This window comes from Symsagittifera roscoffensis, chromosome 2, assembly GCF_963678635.1.
Source record: "Symsagittifera roscoffensis chromosome 2, txSymRosc1.1, whole genome shotgun sequence".
Classification (NCBI taxonomy): domain Eukaryota; kingdom Metazoa; phylum Xenacoelomorpha; order Acoela; family Convolutidae; genus Symsagittifera; species Symsagittifera roscoffensis.
Genome location: NC_087063.1, coordinates 82,724,824 through 82,752,154, shown reverse-complemented (window position 1 = coordinate 82,752,154; position 27,331 = coordinate 82,724,824). Strand labels below are relative to the sequence as shown.

At 36.8% G+C, this 27,331-nt stretch overlaps 1 protein-coding gene across 1 annotated transcript in view; it reads left to right on the top strand.

Annotated features, from left to right (window-relative positions):
• LOC134840022 (phospholipid-transporting ATPase ABCA1-like) overlaps nt 1-26,646 on the top strand; it is a 28,163-nt gene extending 1,517 nt beyond the window's left edge. The window contains exons 2-7 of the mRNA XM_063855649.1: nt 3,003-3,022; nt 3,468-3,738; nt 12,428-12,913; nt 16,042-21,446; nt 22,538-22,734; nt 25,921-26,646. Coding sequence (XP_063711719.1) covers nt 3,003-3,022; nt 3,468-3,738; nt 12,428-12,913; nt 16,042-21,446; nt 22,538-22,734; nt 25,921-26,425 — 6,884 coding nt within the window. The 3' untranslated portion in view covers nt 26,426-26,646. The remainder of the gene's footprint in view (nt 1-3,002; nt 3,023-3,467; nt 3,739-12,427; nt 12,914-16,041; nt 21,447-22,537; nt 22,735-25,920) is intronic.
• The last annotated feature ends 685 nt before the right edge of the window (nt 26,647-27,331 follow it).

Below are 27,331 nucleotides of genomic sequence, written 5' to 3'. Positions count from 1 at the left end.
GCGTAAAATTTGGGGATTTTCCATTTAAGAAAGCCAATACTTGTCAAGTAATGGGCGAGCGGCCGATGCTCAACGACTAGGTTGAAATCCCGACCTGCTAAATAGAAATCACGTTTCGCAGTAGCGTAAACGACCGCTAAAAGCTCCGGTTTTAAAATTGCATAACGGGTTTCTGGATCTGATAGATACCTGGAAGAAGAAGCTTGTCGACAGTTTGTTGCCGACGGTTTTTAGCTGTAGCATATTCTAGGCCACCAACACGAGCTGCATCTGTTTCCTGTTTAAATCTTCTTCTCGTATCAAAAAAGCCATGACTTAAGGCTTTGACTGCTCTTTGCGTACTATTGTGAATGCTTTTCGATGGACAGATTCCCTTCTAAAACGATAAGAGTCCTTTAAATCAGGGTGTTTTCCTACCGCTCTGGCTCAAGCGGTAGTATATCCTTTATACAAAGGAGGATCGAAATTGGATGTCAGTAACTATCGGCCAATATCACTTTTTGTAACCTGGAGTAAGGTATTTGAACGTGCAATGTACAACCGAGTGTATAGCTATCTTGAAGCAAACTCTCTAATTTACATCAAACAGTTTGGTTTCCGAAAAAAACACAGTACTATTGATGCTATTGCCGAAGTAACAGAGAAATGTCGCTTAGATAAAATTAAATCACCAAAGAGAACAGTTTTTCTTGATTTGAAAAAAGCTTTTGACACACTGGATCACGAGATTCTTTTTCATAAGTTAGAAATGTATGGTGTCAGTGGGAAAAGTCTACTTTGGTTTAAAAGTTACTTGAAGCACCGCAAACAACTTGTCCAAGTTGGAGAAACGCGATCAACGTGGCGAAATCTTGAATGTGGTGTCCCACAGGGATCCATTTTGGGGCCTCTGCTGTTTCTTTTATATATAAACGACCTTCCAACAGTCTGTAAATTTAGCGAAGTTTTTCTATTTGCCGACGACACAAACGTCACTGGACTTAACTGCCCGGTTGAGAGCTTCAATCAAGACTTAGAAGCTAAAAAATATATGGTTATTTTTGAATAAATTATCTCTAAATATGGACAAAACGGTACAAGTTAGTGTATCTCTTAACAGTGCTTCCAACCAGCAATTGTTTATTAATAGCATTCCTTTGAAAATTGAAGGGTCATGCAAATATCTTGGTGTTTATGTAGATGCTAAATTTTTATTTAATTCTCACAATAATTTCATACGATCCAAGCGTAGAAAACAATGTGGCATTGTTTTGAAAATGCGTCATTATGTTCCCAAAACTGTTATGATTGATTATTATGGCTCTAATATTAAGCCCATTTTGCAATATGGAATATAAGTGTATGGTTGCACTTCCTACACAAACCTTTTAACCCTTTTTTTGATCCAAAAAAAATTATTCGATTTATTTTTTCAAAAGAAAATATGAAAGCATTCGAAAAGTTTTTAATGATGAAAATTTTTTAACAGTTCACGAGCTGCATGTATATGAACTCCTCAAATTTGTTTTGCGATCAATAGCAGGACTACACTCTGAAACTTTTTTAAACGAGTTTTTTGTATTTGATAAACCGTCGTAAATGACCAGAAGGTCAAATCTTAATCTAATGAAAATTCTTAATTTCAAAAGCAAAATTCAAAGAGCTTCAATTAGTTACAGAGGAGCTAAGCTTTTTAATATACTTAGACAGAATTCCCTAATTCCAAAATTTTTTGATCAAGTTTCAAATTCAGATATTCAACTCATTGCCCACGAATTTCGGGATTTGTTTATATTAAGCAATGAAGAGCTAATCAAATTTGTTTTTTGTTGACAATTTTTCTGTGGATGCAAGGATAATGCTGGAGGTTGACAGATGTGGAGTGCTGGCTTGTTTGAAGTTTTTTCTAAGCATATTTGTATATGGTTTTGGTAATGTTTCATTCAAAATAATAAACTTGTGGTTTATTGGGTTGACTTTTTTTGTCCCTTCTGTTTTTCCAGACTTGCGTTTTGTCCTCGAAGTAGATTAATTTACATATTGCCGCTGGAGGAAAAAAAACCTGTATCACCAGGCAGGACATGGCATGCTTTCACCTTCATACTTGATTGTTATACCCAATGAATTCTTGAAAATTACGAGAGTGTTCATTGTTACGTCTCTCACATTGCGCGCATCGTAAGGAGGATTCAATCTTATAGTACTATCTTTTCTTGAGTATCTTTCCTGAGCACGCGGTCGTTCCGGTCGTCCCGTTGATTTTTTTTTCCAACTCTTGAACCTCGAGCAGTAGTGGAGCTGACAGCCGTTCCTACCAAAACATCTTGTTGTTCAACATCCATGAGAAAAAAATCCGTCAAATGAAAGTCGATCGGAAGAAATTGTATTAGATTATAATAGAAGCTCAATTGTTTTTAATCAAAAAATATACATAAAAAGTCAGATCTAATAGATTTGAAGAAGTTGGTTAAATGCATGCAAATAAGCTTCTTTGTACAAATAAATATAAGAAACAATGCTTAAAATCAGTTTGAAAAGGAAGTTTGCACGCTTTATTTTGAACCGTTCTGCAAATGTGAGGTCTTTCTAGTAAATTCCAATGATGTTTTCCAACTCAAATTCATCATGCTTACTAAATTTCTCGTTATTGTAAAATAATTTAGAAAGTTCGTCATTTTGTACCTAGAGGTCAACTGATTTACTATTCTAAAAGTTGACTGCTAAACCCATTTTCCAATGGGTTCTGTTTGTGTTGATGTTGTTGTTACACTTCACTCAAACTTTTTTCAGATTTTTTTTTCTTCAAACGATTAGCAGCTCTGAAGACATCTTCAAATTGAACAAAATTTTGACAGTTTTTGAATTTCATATCTACGAACAGCTCAATTTTTTAGGGTCATTGGAATGATTTCATTTAGAGACTTATCTAAATTAGTTTTTGGAAGTTCCAAGTTCGATGCTAGATGAGCTACTAATAATATATTGAAAAAAGTTTTGTATTAAAGTTATATAATGAATTCTAGGGGATGCGCTCGGTCCAAGAGTACAAGAAAATAAAGGGTCGGGCAGAAAAGGTGTACTAGGATATGGAAAAAATTAGTTTTCATTTTTAATTGGATCTATGTATAAAATGATTTTCTTAATTCGTGAAGGCTTGATGTTCTCACGATGACACGCGGAATCCCGCGTCGATGGTTGGTGTTCGATAAAACCATAACTCTTTTGAAGTTTTAAGGGTAGACTTAGAGCAAATCAGTGGTCGCGTTTTCTACCCTTTTCAAGGTTTCTTAACTTCAGTATTTTGTTGTGTCATTTATACTCCTGGATAAATTAATTTTGTTTTTTAAATGTGATTCATTTTAAATTCTATTGTACGACGAAACGTCTAATACTGAACTATAAAGTACTGATATTTATCATGGCTCGATATAGAAAGATCCTTTTTTTAATCAGAAAAGGAAATGCAAGTGAACCGCCGTGTTATTTAGGCTTCGTTGTGGGAGTCTTACTGCGACGTTGGACTTCTAGTGGGCTATACATACGACAAAAGCCGAGCTAGCAAGGAGAGAGTTTGGAGCTCTCTTCAAGCACCAGCCTCAACAGTTGCCAAAGACTTACTGTCAGACCCAACTGGTTTGAACAAGATCACAGATATGATGAATATGTTCACGTCCCTGGACTACCTGGACGCTTCTGCGAACTTCTTTGGCGCTCTGTACCAGATTTCTCTGCTGCTAGAATCCGCAATGAACAGTCTGGGTTAGTGTGTAAGTGCACGCAATAGTTATGCTGACCCTTTGTTTCAGAAGTTTGTATATGACGGTCCACAGAAATTTACCTTTGCGATCAGCAAGGGTATTGCAATCGGGTACTGGGTTTTTTTACTAAATAACTTTGTTCATAGAATGGTTAAAGCTAGAATAGTTAAATTTAAGTTCAGTTCACAATGATTTTTAGTTTCCCTGCCTCTATTTCTTACTTAAGCTTGAGGCAATGAATACGCCTGGAACAGTAAAGGTCCTAAGTTCGAATCTGACAGGACCTGTTTTTTTTTCCAACGAAATATTCCGTTTCAAAACTGTTGTCTTATTATTTGACTGCTTGTTTTTATCGGCTTAGTTGCCACATCGTTTTTTGCTTTTTTTGTTGAACGCAATTTAATGTAGCTGCTTGTAGAATTTTAATTTACTTCTGCTGTTTGTAATTTGTTAATTCCGTATATTTTATGTTTTTTTGCTTAAAAGTTTTATTCTGCCCAGATGATTTGGGCTCATACTTTATCAGCTTGCGGTCTTGTTTTCCGTCGTTTAAGGGAAACTTATTTCTTATGCTCACTGGACTGCACAATTTGCTAAAATCTTAATAACACTTGCCAACTTGCGAATCGTAGCGTGTTAGCAAGTCTTTTTTTTAAGTTTAACTCGCAATTAGTGTTCATTAAAAGTGTTCACTTGTTTGGTGGCACTTTTGGTATAATCACAATCTGTAGCACGATCTGAATGAAAACAATTTGTGTCACGACCAATTGCAACAATGACTCATTATCTTCTGTGAGGATCTTGTATTTATACATGCGATACAACTCTGAACATAGACAAATTTTCGCACATTTGTTATAGTAAGCCGCTGCTCATTCGCGCAACAAGTTGGCTTTAATATCGATCTATGCTCTGCTTTTTACATCTTTGCAAAACGAGCGATGAGTATTGAAGACAAAACTTTTTAAAAATCTTCTAAAATAGAACTTCTTAAACAGAACTTGTGCTTGACTTACTCCTGGTTTCATTCACCACGTCCTTACAGTCAGGCCGCTATGTGATATTGGCCTGAATTTAGAGCTTTGAACCAGACTGGCTTTTCATGGCTCGTGCTGAATGCAAATTTCCCTCAAATGAGCTGCTTTTGTTTGGAGCCAAATTTTCATTATTAGCTGAATTTGGTTCGAAACTTTTTTTCTGAAGCAACCGGATGACTTATATCGGAGTTGTCTATAAAACCCATTGAAGGTTCTTGTTGCATCAGTTACGCTAGTAAAATCGCCCACATTCGGTTTTTACAAAATAATCTTTGGTACGACCAATTGCAACAATAACTCATTATCTTCTGTGAGGATCTTGTATTTATACATGCTATACAACTCTGAACACAGACAAATTTTCGCACATTTGTTATAGTAAGCCGCTGCTCATTCGCGCAACAAGTTGGCTTTAATATCGATCTATGCTCTGCTTTTTACATCTTTGCAAAACGAGCGATGAGTATTGAAGACAAAACTTTTTAAAAATCTTCTAAAATAGAACTTCTTAAACAGAACTTGTGCTTGACTTACTCCTGGTTTCATTCACCACGTCCTTACAGTCAGGCCGCTATGTGATATTGGCCTGAATTTAGAGCTTTGAACCAGACTGGCTTTTCATGGCTCGTGCTGAATGCAAATTTCCCTCAAATGAGCTGCTTTTGTTTGGAGCCAAATTTTCATTATTAGCTGAATTTGGTTGGAAACTTTTTTTCTGAAGCAACCGGATGACTTATATCGGAGTTGTCTATAAAACCCGTTGAAGGTTCTTGTTGCATCAGTTACGCTAGTAAAATCGCCCACATTCGGTTTTTACAAAATAATCTTTGGCACGACCAATTGCAACAATAACTCATAATCTTCTGTGAGGATCTTGTATGTTTACATGCGTTCCAAATTTGAAAACAGGCAAGTTTTCGCACATTTGTTATAATGAGCCTCAGCACGTTCGCGCAACTAGTTGGCTTTCGCACCTATCTCCTCTGCTCTGCTTTTTACATCTTCGCGAGACGAGCGATGATTAGTGAAGACAAAACTTTTAAGAGTTCGTCTCAACAGAACTTTTGCTGGACTTACTCGTTGTTTCATTCGGGTGCTACTAAGATGTTTCATTGCGTTTTTGCTAAATCTACACAATCGTTCAATTTGAGGTAGTGCAGCGATGAATTTCTTGCTAGATAAGCCATTGGCCGCAGAGACTTTAGTGTTCTAGAGGAAAACTGTGGACATCCATCTCAAAGAACGATTCGAACTCCAACATCAGAAAACTAAGATAGAAATGCCATGATAAAATCATCGGTGCTAATAGTGCGTCCTGTTTTTTGAGATACAAGTCCAATGTAATTTTATCTGTCATAATCAGATATTTCATTCTATTGCATTTGAACAAATCTGCACATACAGATTGGAAGGGTAACTTGGGACTGCAACTTTTATGATGGGTTCCTTAGGTACGTTGAACCCATCCAGAAATTTTGTTCGCGATATCATTAGACATATTAGGCCAATAGACACTTTTCCGTGCTAGCCGTTTTGTTTTTTCATCACATTGAAGTACATGGGCTCTCAGAAAATTAAGAATTAACAAACGAGACTCAACCTGTACACGGATGTGGAATTGTGACGACTGCCCAGAATGATTTCAGTTGAAGCAGCATCTTTTTGTAAAGGGACCCCTCAATGATTTGTTTTTGCAGCTGTTTGTATGTGAGATCGCGCACTAGTGCCTCGCGAAGTCCCCCTTTCTTGCAGACAATGGGGCAACGACTGAGAAGCTTCGTTCATTAACCGGTTCATTGCCGGTTAATCATTATATGTTCCTGTTTGCCGTGTTCATCTTCCGGAACTTCCTAGTGGAGCTTTAGAGATGGCATGGTAGTTGAGTTTTCTGGTAGTTGAGAAAATGTAGCTAGTAAGTTCCAAAAGAAAGTGTAAAGTTTGGGGATTTTCCATTTAAGAAAACCAATACTTGTCAAATAATGGGCGAGCGGCCGATGGTCAACGACTAGGTTGAAATCCCGACCTGCTAAATAGAAATCACGTTTCGCAGTAGCATAAAGGACCGCTAAAAGCTCCGGTTTTAAAATTGTATAACGGGTTTCTAGATCTGATAGATACCTGGAAGAAGAAGCTTGTCGACAGTTTGTTGCCGACGGTTTTTAGCCGTAGCATATTCTAGGCCACCAACACGAGCTGCATCTGTTTCCGGTTTAAATCTTCTTCTCGTATCAAAAAAAAAGCCATGACTTAAGGCTTTGACTGCTCTTTGCGTACTATTGTGAATGCTTTTCGATGGACAGATTCCCTTCTAAAACGATAAGAGTCCTTTAAATCAGGGTGTTTTCCTACCGCTCTGGCTCAAGCGGTAGTATATCCTTTATACAAAGGAGGATCGAAATTGGATGTCAGTAACTATCGGCCAATATCACTTTTTGTAACCTGGAGTAAGGTATTTGAACGTGCAATGTACAACCGAGTGTATAGCTATCTTGAAGCAAACTCTCTAATTTACATCAAACAGTTTGGTTTCCGAAAAAAACACAGTACTATTGATGCTATTGCCGAAGTAACAGAGAAATGTCGCTTAGATAAAATTAAATCACCAAAGAGAACAGTTTTTCTTGATTTGAAAAAAGCTTTTGACACACTGGATCACGAGATTCTTTTTCATAAGTTAGAAATGTATGGTGTCAGTGGGAAAAGTCTACTTTGGTTTAAAAGTTACTTGAAGCACCGCAAACAACTTGTCCAAATTGGGGAAACGCGATCAACGTGGCGAAATCTTGAATGTGGTGTCCCACAGGGATCCATTTTGGGGCCTCTGCTGTTTCTTATAAATATAAACGACCTTTCAACAGTCTGTAAATTTAGCGAAGTTTTTCTATTTGCCGACGACACAAACGTCACTGGACTAAACTGCTCGGTTGAGAGCTTCAATCAAGACTTAGAAGCTATAAATAAATGGTTATTTTTGAATAAATTATCTCTAAATATGGACAAAACGGTACAAGTTAGTGTATCTCTTAACTTTAAATATTGATACAGAGCTTGGACCTTATGTCATTAATCTGTCTAGACAATGCCTTAAATCTGCTGCTTTATGTTTATTCAAATTTGAGTATTTTTCTTTTCCAATATCTTCTTTAATGTTTTCAGATTTATATATTTTTCCTTGTCCTTGAAGATCACAAATTTGTCCTTCATTTGATAAAACGGGCAGTGCTGAGTAACCAAATTGGGTTCGTTAACTGTCCCCTCACTGTTTCTGGTGCTTCATGTTTAAATTCTTTTTATATGCAAATTGATTATTAACAGTGAGAAATAAATTCTTTCTTTCTTTCTTTAACAGAGGAAGTTTTGGTAAAGTTCGCTATTTTTCCTGAAAAGTTCGAAAACTTGCAGGAAGTCGAAAAAGCTTCTCAAGTCTGTTCTCGATTGCAAGAAGTCGTAGTATCCCGGAGTGCTCCTGTTTTCGCCGAATCAATTGTCCCGCCGGTTTTATTTAAACCAAACCCAAAGAAATTTACTTCCGGCTTTCCTAAGTCAAACTTCCTTGCCGATATAAACGCATCGCAATCATCTGCGACTTCTTCAAACCGCAGAATTCACTCCCACGCATTCATTTTTCAGACGTAAATTGAGTTCATCGCCAGCTGATTGATAGCCCATTGTTTTGCTTAGAAACCGATATTGACCCAAAGATGTGATGAAAGTGGTCACTGCTTGTGTTCATCGTCCACGGGAACTTGCAATTAACCTTTTGTAGCGTAGAATGTAGAAAAGCATCCAGCACCATTCACATTTGTGCTGGCCGCTTTCAGCGTCTCCGTTGGATGCAGCTTTTGTTCAATTTGGTTGTTTTGTTAAGTCATATTAATTGTCATGCGCTGTTCTGTCGTCCTTTTGTGCTGACAACTACTATTGGATGATATCATTCGGATGGTCCATCCAGTGGCTCAATAACTTTTCTCTTCAACCATTCTTTCAAGGTTTTATTCAATTTGCTCGCGGTAGAAAAAATGAATTGTTCTAGCCACTCATTTGAAAGGGCCTTGCATAATCCTGAAATTGATGTGAACCGGTTTTGTTGCCATCAGATTCAAATTTTGTCATCAAAAAGAGCGGCAAAGTCCGATAATAGTTTCTTCTTGTCCTCTTTTACATGAGAGACCGAATAAGGCTGGCTAACAGTTGTTTTGCGAATATTTATTGAGGCTGGACTCTGCTCATGGAGAGGTCAGTTTTCAGGCAGCAGCTTGAGTGCTTTAAGAGTCTTCTTCGAGAGGAGGCGTCTTTAACCCCCCGAATAACAATCAATCGGGTCGCTACCTCTAAGCCACCTAATTTATGTGTCATATTCGCATTTCCAATACTATGAAGCCTCCTGTTATCGGTAGCTTCGACACGCAGTGAAATCTTTCTAAGTTGACTTTTCAACATTTTTTTGTTCTCGAGCACTTGCTCGCCAATCACGTCTACATCGCTTCCGGTATCATCACGCTAAGCAATATGGATTTGGGACCCGTTAACAATCTGCAAACAGGTATGGGAACTTTTCAGAAGCTTTGTTTCTTTAAACTTGGTGGCGGCAGAGTGCACTTGTCCTGCTTTACTGCTTTCGGTTTGCAGACTGACTAGAAATGAGCTTTTTCCCACTCATATATTCCTTGTCTTTTATAGGACATGTGTTCAATGATTTGTTGACCGAGGTAGCTATCTTTTCTTCAGTTTCTGTTTGTAGCCACTAACGGAGATTGTCTCTTATGGCTCTTGCCACAGCGCGTGCACCTTTTCATTGTTCTTTCGGATAGCTATCTCTTTCTTCTGTTTCTGTTTGTAACCACTATAATTATGAAAAATGTCTCTGATTTTCCGGGATCTGCTTTTGTGAGTTTGAAATGAGTTTCTGACTAGAAATGAGCTTTTTCCCACAATTCATACATTCCTTGTCTTTTGTGGGATATGAGTTCATTGATTTGTTGACCGAGGTAGCTATCTTTTCTTCAGTTTCTGTTTGTAACCACTAACGGAGATTGTCTCTTATGGCTCTTGCCACAGCGCGTGCACCTGTTCATTGTTCTTTCGGATAGTTATGTCTTTCTTCTGTTTCTGTTTGTAACCACTATAATTATGAAAAATGTCTCTGATTTTCCGAGATCTGCTTTTGTGAGTTTGAAATGAGTTTCTGACTAGAAATGAGCTTTTTCCCACAATTCATACATTCCTTGTCTTTTGTGGGATATGAGATCATTGATTTGTTGACCGAGGTAGCTATCTTTTCTTCAGTTTCTGTTTGTAACCACTAACGGAGATTGTCTCTTATGGCTCTTGCCACAGCGCGTGCACCTGTTCATTGTTCTTTCGGATAGTTATGTCTTTCTTCTGTTTCTGTTTGTAACCACGATAATTATGAAAAATGTCTCTGATTTTCCGCGATCTGCTTTTGTGAGATGGAAATGAGTTTCTGACTAGAAATGAGCTTTTTTCACATTTCATACATTCCTTGTCTTTTGTGGGATATGTGTTCATTGATTTGTTGATCGAGGTAGCTATCTTTTCAGTTTCTGTTTCTAACCAACTTAACGAAGATTGTATCTTATGGCTCTTGCCACTACGCGTGCACATGTGCATTGTTTTTTTTCACTTTTCATACATTCCTTGTCTTTGGTGGGACATGTGTTCAATGATTTGTTGACCGAGGTAGCTATCTTTTCTTCAGTTTATGTTTGTAACCGTTTAACGTAGATTGTCTCTTATAACTCTTGCCACAACACGTGCACCTGTTCATTGTTCAGTGAGGTAGCTATCTCTTTCTTCTGTTTCTGTTTGTAACCACTATAATTATGAAAAATGTCTCTGATTTTCCGAGATCTTCTTTTGTGAGTTTTGCACCTTATTCTGCTCGAGCACTTCTTACTAGTGCCTCTGGGGTAATTTCTGATCAGCCAGAAGCTTGTTTCATCTTTTGCTTCTTCACTTTGTTTGTCTAAATATTGGCACACATAGAAATCAAGCCAACGCTGATACCACCGAGAAAAATCATTTGGACTGGCATTTGCACTGATTTTCTACGAATCCGTGTTGCTAATTAGGCGCGTAGTTGTTGTTTTTTCTGGCGGATTTTGTTCATTTATCTCTTTCCGCTGATACTAGTTTTTTTTCAGACTCTTGTCTGAATTGCTCTATGAGTTTGTTTTGACATTCCATTTCTTTAGCAAACATTTCCATCATATTACGCATCAAATCCTCAGATGCTAGCTTATCCTTATTAAAACTGTTAGTGCTCTGTTTTTTTGTGAGTTAATAGGTTCTAAATAATATAAACGAATTTAATTTTTGCCTTCATACCATTCTTTTGGCTAAATTCAGCCCAATTTGAGAAAATTATATTCAAACTTTCTTGATTTTGTAAGTGTCGCTAATAAGGGCTCAGAGCAGCCGTGGCTGAGTGGGTAAGACGCGCGGTCTTCAACACAAAGGTCGTGGGTTTGAATTTGGCTTCGGTGACGGTTGGTGGGGTCCCAATGTCATTCGCCTCCTCAAGAATGGACCGGCTGCGGTAAAATTGATGGCATCAGAATTGGATGGCAAAATGAATCACTGCTTTCCCCACGCAAAAAATTTCAAGATTAATTGGGTGGTAGCTCGACCGGAGGGTAATAAAAATAGGGCTCAGTTACTCATTGAGGTTTTGCAGTTTTTTCTTACTTTTTTCCGGAAAGAAATCTTTACAATTGTTGATAACTATTTCTGATTATTGTCTTATTTCATGCATTGAGTTGAGTTTGGTTTCTCATCTTTCTGATTTCAATTCAACGCATTTGCTAAAAGGAAAGCAAATAACACTCTCCACTTAAGAAAATAAATTGAGGTCAAAAAACGTGTCGAAAGTGGAGTTTAATTATTAAATTTCCCAGCGGAATAAAAATGCTTCCTTTAAATCCGATATTCTTTGATTGGGTCAGTTATAGCGAAACAAGTTTCAATCTTGAAAGATCCTTGAAGTTCAAAGAGCGTTAATCTGATGTGTTTTCTCTTCGGAATTTGAAAAATAAAATGAAAAGTTTGCTGGCTATGTTTCATTAGTTCAGATTGCTTGAGTTAGCACCAAGCGTTTGCATTGAATGATTTTTGAAAACCGGTCGCCTTAATTTCGAAAACTGAAAAGTAACTGGATGCTTCAAAGCCAAGTGTTTATAAATTAGTACGAGCTCTTTTTCTGAATTAATAAATGCTCAACTTCGGTGCTAATGTTTAGCATGTGATTATCCGGGACTTCTGAAGTTTTTGTTAGAGCGACTTGTCTTTCCTGAGCAGCTAAACTCTATAATGCAGCTAGCTAATTATTGAAGATGTTCGCTTCGCAATCCTGCGGTTTACAGTTCGAATCCCGTAGTCGGGCAATGTTTCTGATTTTTCAATGCTCATTTTTTCTTTTGGTTTCTTGCTACGTTAAAGCTCCATTTTGCTTGTGCTTGCAGCTTTGCCTTCCTGTAAAAGTTCCGGATGCCAAATGCAGAAGTCCGGATGCAATCAAAATTTGAATATTACCGTCTAAACTTAATCCTTTTTGAATTGAACGTGTTGAAAGTATTGGTTTTTGTCCGAATTTTTTAAAACAATGAAATTTTATAAGCATTTGATTTTGTTTAGAGTCTCTTTTCTGTGGCAAAGACTTCACAGCAGTTCCTTCGCAATATACATCTTACTCCTACTACAAAACAGACACAACACTGGACGAAAAGTGTCGAGAAATGTTGAATACTTGGCGTCTAGCTGAAGGTGAAAGTTGGATCAAATACAACAAGCCTGTTCTGTTTGGTAAAATATATTACGCGCCTAAAAACAAAGGAACGGATGCAATCATGGAAGAAGTCCAACTGTTCTTTGACAAAATAAAAGACATTTCTGATGATATTACGACATTTCTGGACAATTACGACCAAGTGATAGCTACTGCCGAACATTTTGTAAGTGTCGCCGAACCCTTTTCCGGTTTTCTAGTCAAAAATGCGAATCGATACAACATGCTAAGCAATCAACCTATCTCGAATTGGAGAGTTATAGCTATAAGTACGAAAGTTCTCTTGGAGAAGTTGAAAAGCATAGCTGCTTGTTTCGTGACTTCGAGAGTTGAAGGTAGTGATTTCCATTTGAATAATTAAAAATTGATGTTCAAATTGAAATTTTCTGTAAAATGGTTACGTTTCACCATCTCTTTTTTGAAAACATATGAGTGCTTCGAAACGGTAAATTGGCCTATCCAGACTTTTGCAATTTAATTTTTTTTTTCATTTTGAGTTTTAACACTTGCGATAAGCAAGGGTATTGCAATCGGGTACTAGGCTTTTTTCCCGTAAACAACTTTGTACACAGGACTCGTCTGGACTCATCGCTACCTTGTTTCTTAATGCGTTCAATTTTCTTAGCGTTTCCGGCCAACTTAGCGTGGAGTTAACGAATATTCCTGGGACAGCAAAGCTCCTGCGTTCGAATCTGATCATGACCTGTTTTTTTTTTCAAACGGGCAATATTCTGTTTCAAATAAAATTGTCGCCCAATTATTTGCATGCTTATATGTTGTCGGCTTAGATGTCACATCTTGGAATTATTTTGTTTTATGCGCGCAGTTTTCTTTAATGTTGTTTTTAGTGTTTGTTTTACGCCTACGCTTTGCTTTTGTTATAGTCTGGACTATATTTTTTCCAACCTAAGTCGCAAATTTTTTTTTTGCGACGCAAATATTGTTGCGATGAAATGTGACCATTTTGAAAGTTTTCATTTTGATCAATAACCAGCTAATAAGTACAGCCAATGCTAAGGATTTTATCACAGGATATTTTTTGTTCCGTCTTTCGTAACGAAAGTAACGGAATATTTGTGCTCGGGTTGTTTTTTTTTCAGTTAATTTCTTTTTAATTAGCCATTTTTGATGGGGTTTTTTTATATCATTCAAAAGTATTGTTGTCTTGAGCTTAAAGTTGGAAAGATATTTTACCTGTGATCATTTTGCGTAAAGTTATGGGGGCTTAAAAGTTTTGGCCAATTTGGACAATAACGCGCGATATATTTCGCGCTATTACCGCATAAGCGGAGATTTAATCTGTCATAGAAATCGATCCAAATTGGTTGAAGAAAGTTTATTAACCATAACTTATTTGTTACTAGAAGCGAAATTTATCACTTTGTACTTAATACGGTATGTGGGGGGATGGTTTTCACAAAAAAAGTTTCAAATTCAAATAATTTTTCATTTTAGTTTCATTACAATTAAATTTTTCATGTTATTACCGCTCTATAAATTGAGGCATGTTAGTTGGTACTTTTTTTTCAAACTGACTAGTACTGCTAATGTGTCATAATTGGCCTGCGTCACTTAAGAAATTTTGAGAACTCAAAGTTTTACTCATTCAGTTTTTCACAGTAGCGTTATCGGTCATATTTTTGCGTGTGTATGCGAGGTGCAACTTGGCCTCTGTGTTTTATTTATCTTGACTTCGTATTTCCTATGTTTTTTCGTATCGCTAACAAGATTATTTCGGCCTATTTTTGCATTATATTTTTCCTATTTTTAATGACTTAATTTTGGCCCGTTTCAAGATAATCACAAGATAAGCGTTTCAATCTTAGCACTCCTCTCCGCACTCTTTAAGTTGGTTGTATGTTTCTCCAATCGGTTTTTTGAATTTTTTTTTTCGTTTTGGAAATTTTTTCACTTATTGCAAACATTTTAGTTCTTCTCAGAAACTTTTCCTGATTGTTCAACTCCTCTTTCTGCCTGCGTACTCCCTAACAGTCTTTTTTTACTTGACATCTGTCTACATCCTTCGATTAAGTGTGAAAGAATATTTAAGTCAAATTTTTTGATTTCTTTTTATTTTCTCAAAAACTACCGCTCTCAAATATGAGTTTTTGGTTTCAAAGAATTGAACTGTTTTGAAAAGCTCCCCTGCTTAAGTGGCTATGAACTATTTTTTTTTCAATCTTTCGACCTTTTCTCGAAAACTAACTTCTCAAATCTGATCTTGTGGGTTCAGCGAGAAACTAGATTGTAGATAGTTGGAAGCTCCTCTGCATTAGCTGAAACTAACAAAAAGTTGTTTACAAGAAATTATCGCCCTATGAAAAGTCACATTTTCCGACCGTTTTCAAGTTTCTCGAAAACTACCCTGCCATACCTGAGATTTTTGGGTTCAATTCTTAGAACGGGTTTCGGAAAGCTCATTTGCATATGCGACTACGGCGAAATTTTTTGACTCTACAAGTTTAGGCCCTCGCAAAAGTAAAATTTTGTTTTTGTGACGTTTTTTTTAAAAAGCTTTTGACTTTTCTTGAAACCTATCCTCCCAAATCTAAGATTTTGGGTTAACTCGAAATTACAGATTCCGTGAATCTCTTCTGCATAACGTTTCTGCATAATTTACAAATCTGATATTATAGAATAAATCGAATGAATAGGTTGTTGAAAGCCTACCTTTATGATGTTCCATGTCCAGATTGCTTAAGAAAAAATTTTAGGCCTTCAAACAAGTCAAAGTTTTGAAACTTTGACAGTTTTTTGCTAACTTATTGACTTTACGCGAAAACTATCTTCCCACTTCTCAGGTTGTGTTCAATCGAGAAACCCGGCTTTTGAAATCTTCTCTGCTTAAGTGACCATAACTTGCTTTTTGCAGAAAAACGTTATGGATTTTGGTAAGCGGTGAACGGTTTTTAGAACTTTCGACCGTTTTTTGGTAACCTATTTTTTTGCGTGAAATTTTACACAATCAAATCTGAGATGAAAAGTTCTATTGAAAGAACGGGTTGGGATAATTGTTTCTGCAGAAGCGGCGATTCTTTAATTTCTTGTATGAGAAATTTATGTCCTTGGGAAAATTGATTCTCAAAATTTCTTACTCTTCTCACTTATTTCAGTAGAGAAACAACTAAGGTTTCAGGCAAAGTCCAATTTTTGATAGCACATTTTTCGTTCCGCATCAGTATAGCGCGAAATTCATTCAATACCAATTACGTACCTCCAGCTTTAGCTGGACCCGTAGTTGTTTTTATCGAGACAAAAGAGAACTTAGGTTCACTTAGTTTTTTTCAACGTCTAATTTTTTTTCGACTAATGTTTTTTTCATGTTTGTGTTTCATCGCAAGTGTGTAATCGATATGTTTTCTTATTTTAAGTTTTCTTAGCTCGTGTTCCTCATTTAAAAAATATTTGAAATAACTAAAATTTAATTTATATTGTTTGTTCAAATGGACATAACTGGTTGAAGGATTCAAAAGTGAATCAGAGATGGTTGAGAAGGGAAAGAAAGATCTGAGAGAAGGGAGAGTTTTGGGCGGTGTCGTCTTTAAAAATGTGGAGAATAAAAAGTTACCGAAAGTCGTCTCGTATAAGTTAAGGTTCAGCTTGGATCTCGTTTTTCCAACTTATCTGTTTTACGAGTGGCCTTGGAATTACACGCCTTCAGCAGACCCTGAGCGCAATTTAAAGCAGTTGTCTTCGGGTCAAATTTACTTGATGGACTTAGTGGAAAAAGCGATAATAAAAGTGCAATCAGGTTCGGATTACAGAGAAGTCGGCTTATTGGTGCAACAGTTTCCGACGCCAATTTATTTAGTGTGTTCAAGAACTGCAGATTCGGTTAACTATTTATTCTTTAGTCTGATCACAGCAATAGTAGTGTCATTATTTATAACAGTTTCCTTATTTGTCTACTTCATTGTCTACGAAAAAGAATCAGGAATTAAATTTTATTTGTGTTTTTACAATGCCAAAACAGCAGTCCGTTGGCTTTCTTGGGCGATTTCAGGGTTCCTTATTTTGGGTATTATTATATTTGTACCTCTGATTCTGACATGCGTTCTCTTATCGAAAACCGATATCGCCTTACTTATTTTTGTCTTCGCATCTTATTTATTGACCACTCTCGCTTTTACACTTTCAGTCTCGACTTGTTTCTACGATTCAAAACTAGCGCTAGTAGCAGTTTGTTTCTTTTTCCTCTTTTCTTATTTACCTTGTGTACCTCTAGCTATGGGATCTTGGGGGGGAGCCATGAAAATTGTGGCCTCTTTATTGTTCCACAATATAACGATGGGACTCATTGTGTTCTATTTTGTACTCTGGGAGTATTATGGAGTCGGGGGCCAATGGGTGAATCTTTTCAGGAGCCCACTTTTTCCAGACATGTTCTCAATTGGACATGGAATCCTTCTTCTCTACATAAATGCAATACTGTATATATTAGTTGGAATGTATCTGAACCAGGCATTTCCAGGACCGCACTTTGTGGAACCTGGATTCTTTTTCTCCTGTCGTAAATTGCACAGAAAATGTAAAAAGAAAAAAGACGACAAGATTCGAGGAGCGGCAAAAAGTGTAGCAGGAACTAGAATCCAAGATCACCAGCCGGATCCGAGTCGTCCGATAGAACTCTTTGATGTTCGGATTGAGTACCCGAGTAATACGAAAAAGGAACCGAATCTATCTTACCTGTTCAATTTTCATTGCTACAGTCGTCAAGTAACAAGCGTCTTGGGCACCCCGAGAACTTGGAAATCGAGTGCTTTGTTGGCAGTTTGTGGCCTAATTGAGCCCAAAACGGGATCTGTGTATTTTAAGGGTGAGATAATGGAGCCAAAAATAATATCACGAAAAGTCGGTTTCACCCCTCAGTTTTTACCGCTGTTTGACAATTTGACAGTAAGACGAAATTTATGGTTTTATGGAGCGCTTCAAGATATGGACCCAGTTGTAGTACGTCAAGCTAGTGAAGATCATTTAAAACGCCTGAAAATATCAAAACACCTTGAATCCTGGCTGTCAAATTTAACGTATGATGACAAACGAAAAGTTGCGCTGATTTTGTCCGTTTTGAGTGATCCTGAAATCATAGTTATAGATGAGCCTTCAAGAAATGTTACACTGAAAAGTGAACGAGAAATTTTGTCGTTTCTGTTTTCGCTCGAGAAAAAATCAATGTTGATAGCCACGAGTAATTGCAACGAGGCAGCTTTACTGAGCTACAAAATCGTGGTCGTTTCGGCGAGTGGAATGAATTGTATAGGGAGTCCGCCTTTTATCAGGAAGATTTTGAACTCGGATCCTGTAATAATTTTGTATCGAAAGTACCCACCAAATGTCAGAATAGCAAATGAGCATTATCTCAGAGGAATCGATCGTTTCATGGCCGAAAACTTCAAAGATTCGAAAATGGTGCGAGACGAAGATATGGAAATTGTATACAGGTTGTCGAAAGCTTCAGCGCACGGAAGAGATCTCGCTTATTTGCTAGACCGTTTGACGAAAAACAGAGAAACTTTGCTCCTAACTGAATTTGTGTTACTCAATTCTTGTTCGCCAAACTTGGTGGATCTAAACGCGAAACCGGATAATAGAGAAATGAACAGAACTTTCGACATGGCGGATGTAGACAAGGCAAATACTCCTGATATGAAAACGGCAAAACTTCATTTAGTGCAATTTGCAGCAGTTTTCTTGAAGAATCTTTACTCGACTTTGTCTATTGGTGCGTTAGTAGTTCTGCTAATTGTACCGATATGCTTAATGATCACAGGAGTTCTTTTGTTTCGATTTACGACAGAAGGCGAATGGGCAGAAGATCATGAATTGGAATTATACCCCTGGCAGTATAGAGACGACAATTTAGTTCTGTTCGCAAAAAATATCCAAGATTTACAGGGTTTTATGGGGAAGGTAGCGAAAGGAATCACAGACAAGCCGTATTTTTCAACTGCATGTGTAAGTGGTATAAAATCAGATGCGTCTAATTTTTGTGACGAAACGGATGAAGACTCAAAGTTTTCAAGACGCAGGCGTGAATTTGTAATGTGTGAAAAGTTTTCAACGTTCCTTTCAAAAATTAAACTATCAATTGGGCGTGATGAAAATGAGCATCCAATGAGTAAATTTGCATCGCGTCAAAAACGAGGCGTTGACTTGATTTGTTCAATAGCTGATGGGCCACCGCCCAAGTGCAAAGAGCCGAAAAATAAACCGACCGAAAAAGAGCTAAGCACAGGTGATACGTTGTTGAATATGGGTAAATACGATATCGCAGACTTTGTGTTGAGGTCTCGAATGGATTTGCGATTCGAAATGATGTTCGGTTTTGTATTGGACGATTCTTTCTCGAATCCATACAAAGATTACGATATTAAAAGTTCGAGAAAAGCTCACGAAGCTGTGCAAAAGTTTTTATTAACTTCGCCCTATTTGAACAAGACAGCTTCAGGCTGGTCAAGTGATTTTATGAACCACTCGAACCATTATCAGTACTTCACTGAAGATACAGTTACCATTTGGTGGGAAAACAAAGCCTTTCAAATTCTTCCAATTGCTGTAAATAGTATCAATAATGTCATTTTGCGAGCTATTAAGGAAGTCTCATCTGATAAAGCTGCGAACCAATATGGAATCATAGCTAGTTTGCATTCATGGATTCCTTATTATTACGAAGATGAACGATTCGTATACGAATACTTTTCGATTCTAGTGTTAATATCATTCATAGCTTTTGTGTTCAGTCTAGTGCCGAGTTATTTTCTCTACCTGCTGGTTTGCGAAAACGTAACGGGATCCAAACATTTACAGTTTATAAGTGGGTTAAACATGTTCGTATACTGGTTCAGTACTTATTTATTTCATTATGTTGCCTTTTTGATCCCTGCAATCATTTGCATAGTCGGTTTAGCTATTGTCTCGAAGGTCACCTTTTTACCCGCTGCGTTGCTACTTCTATTTATGTTTGGATTCGCTATTTTTCCTGCCGTTTATATATTTACTCCTTTGTTTGTTCGACCTGGAATCGCAATGACAATTACGTGTGCTATCTTCTACGTCGAAGGGGTTTGTCTAACGGGGTTGTCAATGTTTCTAGACGCCAACGCCCCTGATTGGGCTCAGTACATAAAACCAATCTTTATGATGACTCCTATGTATTGTCTCTGTGGAGGTTTGCTTGAAATTTATTACGTGCAGTTCAAACAAGTTCGTTACGATGAAGATGTTTCAATGTTGGCCATGGGAGGCATTGGACTCTTTGTTCTGTTTCTGCTAATTGATGCAGTAGTCTATTCGGCTATAGTGGTGATAATTGAGTACGTGCCGAAGCTGAAAAGACAACGTGAAAATCGAAGTGTAGCGAGTGCCATGAAATTTGGAGTCAGAGATATTTTTGATGATTCGATTCAAGAAGAGAAAACTTTCAACATAAACGTAGTGGATGTTAAAAAAATGAGCAAAGCGTACACTGAACCAAAAAGGAAGTGTATTAAGGGAAAGTGCATAAAGCAGGAACAGACCAATTTTACGATTCGTGACATCACATTCTCGATTCCTCCGTGGACATGTTTAGGTCTCTACGGAGACTCCGATTCCGGGAAAAGTACAATTGCGCATATTTTAAGCGGAAAAACTAATGTAACAAGTGGGAAAGTTTTGATTACAGGCAAGGATTTTATAAAGTTCTACAGACAAAATGCAAACCGAAAGATGGTCGGTTTCTGCGCTGAGGACAACGAAGGTTTGCACCCTGATTTGACAGTTAGACAGGAATTAGTGTTCTATGGAAGGATTAGAGGCATCACTTCGAAACACATCAAGAAAATGTTGAACTGGATTCTAATTGCGCTGGACCTCAAAGTGGTTGAAAAGCAAACTATTTGGCGATTGGGGAGAGATGAACAGAGAAAAGTTTCAGTTGCGATCGCACTCATAGGAAACTCTAAGATTCTCATCATTGACGAACCCTTTTCAGACATCTCGCCCAAGGCCGCAAAATTGATCAAAAATGCGCTGCAGGATCAAATTAAATCAGCAAAAGCTTTAATGATAACATCTCGAGTCATGGAAAATATCGGGAATAGTGAGTCCAAACCTTTAATTGATTCTTTTATGGTTTTGGCGAACAAAGGCGTTAGGTTCAGAGGGAACCGACAGCATATGCTACAGTTGGAAGGAAGCTTCTTTCTCGTTACGCTTTTTCTCGAAAATGAACCAAATGCCACTGTGAAAGTTCTCGAAGCGTTTGAAAAGTTGTTTCCCGATTCGAAACTGTTAGAACTTTATCCGAAGTATTTAGTGTTTAAACTTGAGAAGACTGATGAATTTGAATTCATCAAAATATTCGAAAATCTGGATTTGGCGAAGAGACGGAAGAGAAACAAAAATGAAGTGTTCTCGGCGGTAAAAGATTTCTATATTTCGGATCCGACGGTCGCAGATCTGGCAAAGTATGCTTTAGTTGCTCCGTATCGACACGACGAAGAATTTGAAGCAGAGATTCCCAAAAATGATGAAAGTTTTGATCAGACGGGTGAGGTTAATGCGAATACAAGCAATGATTTGAATTTTTCTGGTTCTAAAAAAGGAAACATTGGACCAAAAACGAACGAAACTATGCCAAAGGAGACTAAAGAAAACTCGAAAAAAGAAAAAGGCGATTATGAAAAGAAGGACACCCATAAAAACAATGAAGAGGATGTGGAAAAGGAAAAGGATATGGGAAAAAGTGACGAACCTGAGAAAGATAAGCTCAGATTGACTGAAATTGTGGTGGATTCGAATGGCTCACAAGAGAATCAGAACAATTTGCTGACCGAGAAGTCCAAAACAGTGCCAGATGAAACTTCCATCGATATCGGCGATGACGAGGTAGTTTTTTTCAATTTGACCTCACCATTAATTTTGCATGACTGAATAACTCTTAATAACTATTATGGCATGTTTGCAAAAAGAATTTAAATGATCAATGATTATTGATTAGGATTTGAAACAAGATAATAAAACGATGAGAGAACTCTTTATGAAGTATCAAAAAGGGCACGCGTCTGGCGCGGATCTAGGAATTTCTCGAGGGGGGGGGCGGATTTTCAAAAAAAAATTGGTCGACCTTTTTTTTATATCGACCAAATTGATTTTCTGAGCTCTCCCAAACCACCAAAGACTATATATATAGTCGCAGGCAAAATTTTGAAAAACAGGCCAAAAATAGCGTTTTAAGGCAATTTTTGGAAAATTTCGACCAAAAACTTGCGTTTTTTCGGCGCGCGCTCCCCGCTCTAAATTATAGGTTGGCGCCTTTAGAAACATTTTAAGGTCAGTCAGCCAAAAATGGATATCTCAAAACAGTACAAAGGGGGGACCCTTTGGGACGGCAGGGGGTCGAATCCCTGCTGGGAGGGGGGGGGGGAGTCGTCCCCCCTCCCCCACCCCCCCCCCCCCCCACAAAACCGCTACTGGCATGCGTCATTATAAAAAGACTTCGAACTTTTATTAAGAGTCGATGATCGCAATTCAGAATTTTATATAGGTCGCGATGATTTTTTTTCAGGAAAAGTCATTAAAAAATTGTTCAGGCTCAAATCTATTTTTCGCAGCTTGATTTTTGATTTCTTTTGAAGTTCACCTCTTTTCCTTTGTTAGAAGGAAGGCAAACTCCACTATCGAACAGAAAAAGTGAAAGTATCACGAGAAACGTGATTGACTTTTAGTTTCGAAAGTGGAATTTAATTATCGAATTTCCCAGCGAAATGAAAGTTTTACTTATGGATCCAGTTTTCTCAAATTGGGTTAATTTTATCGAAAAAATGGCAATCATAATTTGTTCTAGAAATAAAAAGAGCTTTAAGGGCATCTATTTTAGAAAATCGACTGCTGAGACTTTTCAAAAAACTAGTCAGTATTTTTTTTCTGTGCACTTGCCTTCAGTGACTCTTTTCCAACACTGTTGGCTATGTTAATAGGTACCTGTGGTTACTGGGAATCCAATTTATCCAGAAGAAAGGGAGGAAGTTATTCCTAAGAAGAAAAGCGAATTGGAAGTGCCTGGACCAGCAGATAAGGCCTCGAGTAAACGATCCTCTGCGAAACGCAGAGTAAAAAGAAGTAATCACAGATCAAACCAGAGCAGAAAAACTAATTCAGATTCAAGAGCCGACAGGTCAGTCATGTTGTTGCCCGGATTGGTTGCCAAATAATGGAAAAATGTGACCTTGCTTCGGTTTTTACGGTCGAGTTTAGGTCCCCAGAAATATATTTAAGGATGTGTTCTGGTATCATGCGATAGAATTGTCTTGTTTTATACTTCAATTTCCTCAAGTTCTATTTTCGATAAAAATGGCCATAAATACTTCCTGTTTTGTCTATCATCCACCAGAGTGACTCATTTTAACGTTTTACTTTTGTGTTTAAGCAATAGACCCAATTTAATTGAACTAACCTGCAAACTTTTCAGGTCAGTTGAGCTTAAACTAAAAAGTGTTTTTAAGAGTCAATGAACGTAGTGAAGACTCTTATATAGCTCGTGATAATTTTGTTTTCAAGAAAAGTCTTAAAACTTTTTCGCGCTCAAATTTGGTTTTTCGCGGTTTGACTTTGGTCATTTTTTAAGTTCAGTTGATTTCCTTGTAAAAGTGCGCAGGTCACAGAAAACGTGTTCTATTTCTAATTTCGAAATTGGATTTTAATTTCAGATTTAACAAAAGTTTTTTTATTGATTTAGTTTTCTCAAACTTAGTTTATGTTATCAAAAAAGGTGTCAGTCATAAATTTTTCTTGAATTTGAAAGAGCTGTAAGGACATCTATTATTTTCTTTGAAATTCGAAACTTTCGAACAAGTCAGTTATTTTTCTGTTTAATTGCGTTCATTGATTTTTTCTAACTGAGTCAATGAAGGAGCAGTCTGATTTTCGAAGAAAGTAACGGAATATTTGTGCTCGGTGGTTTTTTTCTTCAGACAAATTTTGACTTTTTAACTAGCAATTTTTGACGAAATTTTTTTATATCAGCCGAAAGGTATTTCTGTCTTGTGCCCAAATTTAAAACGACATTTCACATGGGGAAGTTATGGGGTTTTAAGATTGACAGTCTGGTCAATTTGGGATAATTAACGCGCTAATTTTTTTGTGGCATTACCGCGGTAGCGGAGATTTAATCCGTATCATGAATCGTTCCAATTTGAAATGAGGAATGCTATTTGATCTATTTAAATTTTGTTCTATGCTAATTATATTCCTTTATACTTTACATTGCATGTAAGAGGATGTTTTTCACGAAAATAAATCTGAAAAAAAAATGTTTTTTTTTGAAAAAGTATCCAATTTGGTTTAAAAAGTGAACTCTACTCCAGAGACTTTAAAGGGCAGTCAGAACATTCAAGGCTTCATCTTGATACGAGCAGTCCTGTTATTTGTCTGAAATCTAATGAGCATTCATCTTACATTTATTTAAATAGAAGTTTTATTAATTCGTTTTCATGGATGACCTTGAGTGTATGAAATCTGTTTGATGTCTCATGTGTTTGATTGATTGACTGCTAGTGTTTGATGGAAAGTTATTAATCCGACTTTCGAAGAAAGTGACAAAATATTTGTGCTCGGGATGGTTTTTTCTCCAAACAAATTTCGAGTTTTTAACTAGCAATTTTGACGGGTTTTTATTGCGCTCGAAAGATATTGTTGTCTTGAGCTCAATTTTGAAAAAATATATATTTCTTTTGTGATCTTTTTTTGTCAAGTTATGGGAGTTTAAAGACTGCCAATTGGACCAGTTTGGCCAATTTGGGACTTCTAGCGCGCGGTATATTTCGGGCTATTAACGTTCCAATTTAACGTTCCACGAATCGTTCCATTTTTTTTTCATTTTGTACCATTTATTGACACTTTTCCAACTGTCTGTTGGCTGTGTTAAGAAAGGGTAATGATTTTTATCTCTCAAATTTGATTAAGCGCGATTCATTTTTGATTTCTGTACGCTTGCAATTAACAAGCATTATCGAATCGGAATATAGGTTATTTTCAGGCCATCAAACAAAGTTTGTTGAACCATCTTGGAAGCTGTTGGCAGATGTATTCTAATAGAATATTTGGCCGAAAGTTAGTTTTTGTGCTTGTCTGCGTTTTAAACCGCCGTTCTATTTGAAGTTTTTCTATTGTTCGCTTCAAATTGTAAAAAAAAAACTTTTCGGCTTATTTTTTTGGGTTACTGTTTCTTCGGCCTAAATGGTTTCGGCTTATGTTACCACACTAGCGAACTTGCGAGTATAGTGTAATAGTACGAACCTTCTTTTTTCCAAGCTAACTCGCAAGTAAAGGGAAAAACCCTTTTTTTTTTAATATCAATTTTTGGCTTTCTAGTTTGTTTATTAACTTCGTTCAAAACCTTAGTTATTTTGGTTGCGCAGCCTGCTGTACTTATTACGCTTGCCACTAACAAGCTTTAACAAATCGGATTTATTTTTTTCGGTTAATTTTTCGCTCAAAATCACTATTAATTGCTTTATAATATATCAAGTGTGGAATACCGAGATCTGTCGGCTTCAATGAGAGTCATTCATTTATTTTTATCGCAAGTGGTGCGAAGCTCTGCTTCACCTCTGTTTTCGAGTTTGAGCTCATCGTTTGTTTCTCCTTTTTCAAGTTTAAGAGTTTTTTCTAGATCAAAAACTTTGCTTTTTGGTTCAACGGCCGTCTACCCAAGTTTTTCTGCTTATTTGCCATTTGTTAAAATTTGTTTTTCCTTCAATACTCATTCAACTTTGGCCATTGTGTTTCTCAGTATATTTCCTCAAACGGAACCGCATTCGAGACAAATATAAAAGAACTCATTCAATGTTTTCGGATATTTTTTTTAGTTTTGTCTTTTTTCTGGCTAGCTTGCGTGCTGTTTTGTGTTGCATCGCAAGTGGTGCGAAGCTCGCCGTTGTGTTGCTCGACGGCGAAAAAACTTGCTCGAAAAAACGGGAAGTTTCGAAAGCCGCATTTAGCTATAAGATTTCACAGTAGAATACAAAAAACATTATCAATTGGCCCAAATTTTTTAAGTGGGTTTGTTTATAAAAAAAAATTGCCTTTAATAATAGAAATTGCCTTTTATTTATAAAGTTCTAAGAGCTTCGAGGCCATATATACATTTTTTAAATGCTTCAAAAATTATCAGTTTTTTTTGGTTTTCTTGAGTTCATTGACACTTTTCTAAGCTCATTGTTTTTGCCTAAATTTAGCAATACAAAAAGAAATGCGTTTGATCTACATGAGAAACTAGTGGATGTTATCTCAAATTTCAAGAGCAAGAGCTTTGATACCAAGAAAGTAAAATCAGGAATTTTCAACACATGTTTGCGAGCAGGTCGTTGCAACGAAGAAGCAGCAGAGAAAGAGAGCGAAGTGTTGAAGCGGCGAAATCACGAGACCGAAAAGGAGGAGCGAAAGAGAGGCTAGAGCTAGACAGAAATGAAGACACGAAAAGTAGAGTGTCGAGTAATTTATCCAACAGAAGTGGGCGAGTTAGAATTAGGAGAACCACTGAGAAGAAAAACACACAGAAGAAAGATAGCTTAGACGTGAATAAACATAACGACACGAGAAGCAGCAGAGCCGATACAGCTAGCCATATGTCGGCTGATAATGTTAAGTCAGAAGCGCCTACTTCGGTCAAACCCGAGAAGCGAAGTATTAGCACAGTCGGAAATCGCAAGTCGAGTTTTGCGGTAAGTGCCTCGGTCGAGAACAACAAGTCCGCAACTCCAGCCGGAAACTCGAACCAGAATCGGAGAAGTTCATCTGTCGGACTGGAACCAGTGCAGGAGAAGACAACGAAACGGAAAACCAGGTCAAGGGTCGACTCAAGATAACAGAGTTATTGATTATAGTATGAGTTATAGCAATCTTAATTGATTTGTTTCATATTCTGCAAACATGGTGCTTACAGAAGATTGTAAAGATTGTACTTGTTCAGGGTTTTCATATTTATAATTCATGTTTCGAACTAAATCAGTGTTTTCTTATATTTCAAAATAAATATTGATAACAAATTGTTGAAAAATTTTACATTCCAGCAATATCGAAATATGTTTTCCCGAGGCTCTGCTAGTACTCATTCATTTGAACACAAGCTGAAGGTGCAATCAAATTTTGAAGTGTTACTGAATCAAGAAGCAAAGAATAAACGGTTTTTACTAATTGCGGACATACTATTTGAATGCTTTTTTTGTTTCCATGGTAGCTTTTATCTTCAGTTTGGCTGAATAAATTTACGTTTTTTGTATTAATGAATGGAATGAACTTCCTTTTTTTATAGGGAGTATTTTTTTTTTCAGGAATGAATTTCCTTTTAGTTGGGAGTGTTGTTTTTTTTTGTCATGTTTTTTATTACACCGAAGACTTTGGTCAAGGTGTTATGGTATCGTGTAACGGGTTTTTTTTATTAATGTTGTCTGTTGTCAAGTGTCGACAAATAACGTCCACAGTTATCAATTATCATGTGGGCTGGACTATATCGCGCTATGTCACGTGATTGCGTATGTTTGTTTCTTTATTTGTTCATCTTTATTTATTTAATTATCTGTTCTTCTATTTATTTAATTATGTTTAGTTTGCTTATATTTATTTATAATTTATGTATGTACATATTTATTTTTGTTTATTTTTATCACGTGTTTTGTTTATTTATTTAATTATTCTTTCTTTCATTTAGTTTTGCTTTTATTATTTCTGCGTGTGTATTTATTTAATTTATTTATTTTCATTTATTTATATTA